Source organism: Diceros bicornis, chromosome 5, assembly GCF_020826845.1.
Source record: "Diceros bicornis minor isolate mBicDic1 chromosome 5, mDicBic1.mat.cur, whole genome shotgun sequence".
In the NCBI taxonomy this organism is placed as follows: Eukaryota; Metazoa; Chordata; class Mammalia; order Perissodactyla; family Rhinocerotidae; genus Diceros; species Diceros bicornis.
In genome coordinates this window covers 67,855,946-67,858,028 of record NC_080744.1, presented here as the reverse complement: position 1 = coordinate 67,858,028, position 2,083 = coordinate 67,855,946, and the positions used below count along the sequence as shown (strand labels likewise).

General features: G+C 63.5%; 1 protein-coding gene across 1 annotated transcript; it reads left to right on the top strand.

Annotated features, from left to right (window-relative positions):
* Positions 1 to 345: 345 nt before the first annotated feature.
* On the top strand, positions 346 to 1,845 carry RPP25 (ribonuclease P and MRP subunit p25). The gene has a single exon (XM_058542095.1). It carries the CDS (start codon positions 529 to 531, stop codon positions 1,168 to 1,170), a length of 642 nt encoding a protein of 213 aa, XP_058398078.1. The 5' UTR covers positions 346 to 528; the 3' UTR covers positions 1,171 to 1,845.
* The last annotated feature ends 238 nt before the right edge of the window (positions 1,846 to 2,083 follow it).

Sequence of the window (2,083 nt, the reverse complement as noted above, 5' to 3'; positions counted from 1 at the left end):
GAGGGGACAAGGAGTAGCCTTCAATTTGAACGCGGAAGGGCTTGGGGACCCGACTTGTGGCGGCATTTGCACCGCAAACGCAGTTTTTATTTAGGTTGCCCGTTTATGAGGGTTGACTCGGAGACGACTGATGGCCATTATAGGGGAACTTCGCCTGACAACCCACCCTCGGACGCTGCCATTGCGCCCCAGCGTGCGCGCCGCTCCCACGCCCTTTTAGCTGAGGACCTGACTGGATCCGAGAGGCTGGTGAGGCTGGGACCGGGGCGGGCCGGGCCGAGTTAGGGGCGGGGCCTGGCAGTAGGGGCGGGGGCTCCCAGGCTCCCAGGCGGGGCCACCGCTAAAGGCGCGGAGCACCGGACGCCGAGAGCGCGGAGTAGAGCAGCGCCGACTGGAGAGAAGTGGGAGAGAAGAATCGCGCCGTCCCAGCCCGCCCGCCAGCGTCCACGCCTCTCCTGCACCCTTACCTCTGCCGGCCCTTGCCGGACTCGACTGGCGGCCATGCAGCCCCGGGGCTGAGGCGGCCCCATGGCGAAACCCGCGTCCCCGCGGTCCCGGCAACGACGGCGCATGGAGAACTTCCGTAAGGTGCGCTCCGAGGAGGCGCCGGTGGGGGACGGGGCCGAAGGGGGCGGCCTGAGCTCCGGCCCTTTCGCGGACCTGGCACCGGGCGCCGTGCACATGCGGGTCAAAGAGGGCAGCAAGATCCGGAACCTGCTGGCCTTCGCCACCGCCAGCATGGCGCAGCCAGCCACGCGCGCCATCGTCTTCAGCGGCTGCGGTCGGGCCACCACCAAGACCGTCACGTGCGCCGAGATCCTCAAGCGCCGCCTGGCGGGCCTGCACCAGGTCACGCGGCTGCGCTACCGGAGCGTGCGCGAGGTGTGGCAGAGCCTCCCGCCCGGGCCCACGCCGGATCAGAAGCCTGGCGACCCGGCTACCAGTCTCAGTGTACTTAAGAACGTGCCCAGCCTCGCCATCCTACTTTCCAAGGATGCACTGGATCCGCGCCAACCCGGCTACCAGCCCCCGAACCCCCATCCTGGCCCCTCATCCCAGCCGTCGGTGCCGACGACCAAGAGGAGCCTTGGGGAACCCGCAGCTGGAGAAGGCTCCGCGAAGCGGTCACAACCTGAGCCAGGTGCTGCGGAAGAGGACCGGACGGCCTGAGAACTCCCGGCTCTGGGCCACCTAGATGGACTGTATCTTACCCCCAGCGCCTCGACTTTGAGACGCACCTCCAGCCTTTCACGCCTTAGTACGCTAGAGCCCACAACTGAACACAGCTCCTCAGACTGGCAGCGTGGACCCCAAGGCGACAAGGGAGGGACCCCAGGGAAGCTTCGTGGGGTGGTTACTCCTCCACCTGTGTATTGCCTGAAGACGCAGAACTCCACCTTCAGCTTTTCTGAGCCATACTGGGACCTTCTTCAGGGAAGGAATGGTGGGCAGGGGGACTCGAGCCTTGCTCAGGGACCCCCAGCATTCAGGTGGGGGGCTCCGAGTGTGGAAGCCGAGGAGAGCTCTTGAATCACCCCCACCGTTGGCAGCAGAGGGCAAGGGGTGAGAAACTGATTGCTTGAGGGCAGGGGAGTCTGAGTTGTGGGGGGTCCTATCCTGCCCATCACGGCAGGACACAGTTTCTTTTCTAGTTTTCCTTCCCCTGCTTTTAAGGATCATCCTAGGATCATGGTGGCAGGAGGCATCTCCATGGGCTCTAGCTCTTTCAACGTCCTCCCTTCCCCAAGCTGGCCCAGAGGGAGAGACCCAGGACAAGTCTCCATGCCTCCTCCCCTGAGCCCCACAGCTAGAGTCTTGCTTCCAATAAAACAAACAGAAAAATGGCTCTGTCCCCATGTTTTTTCCTAACCACTTGCTTGTGCAGACACTGCTCTGGCCTGCCCCCTTGTGTCTCAGTCCCCTCCAGCCTGGAATCCTTAGCCTTTGGAGTATTCAGGGTCAGGCACAGAGACTGGACAGCTTCAAATTGTTGCAAGGGACACATTACCTGGTCCCTGTCTTCTCCCTCTCTCCCAGCGCTCCCTGGCTGGCTCTAGCCTCAGGTGCTTGTCACCGGAAGGGA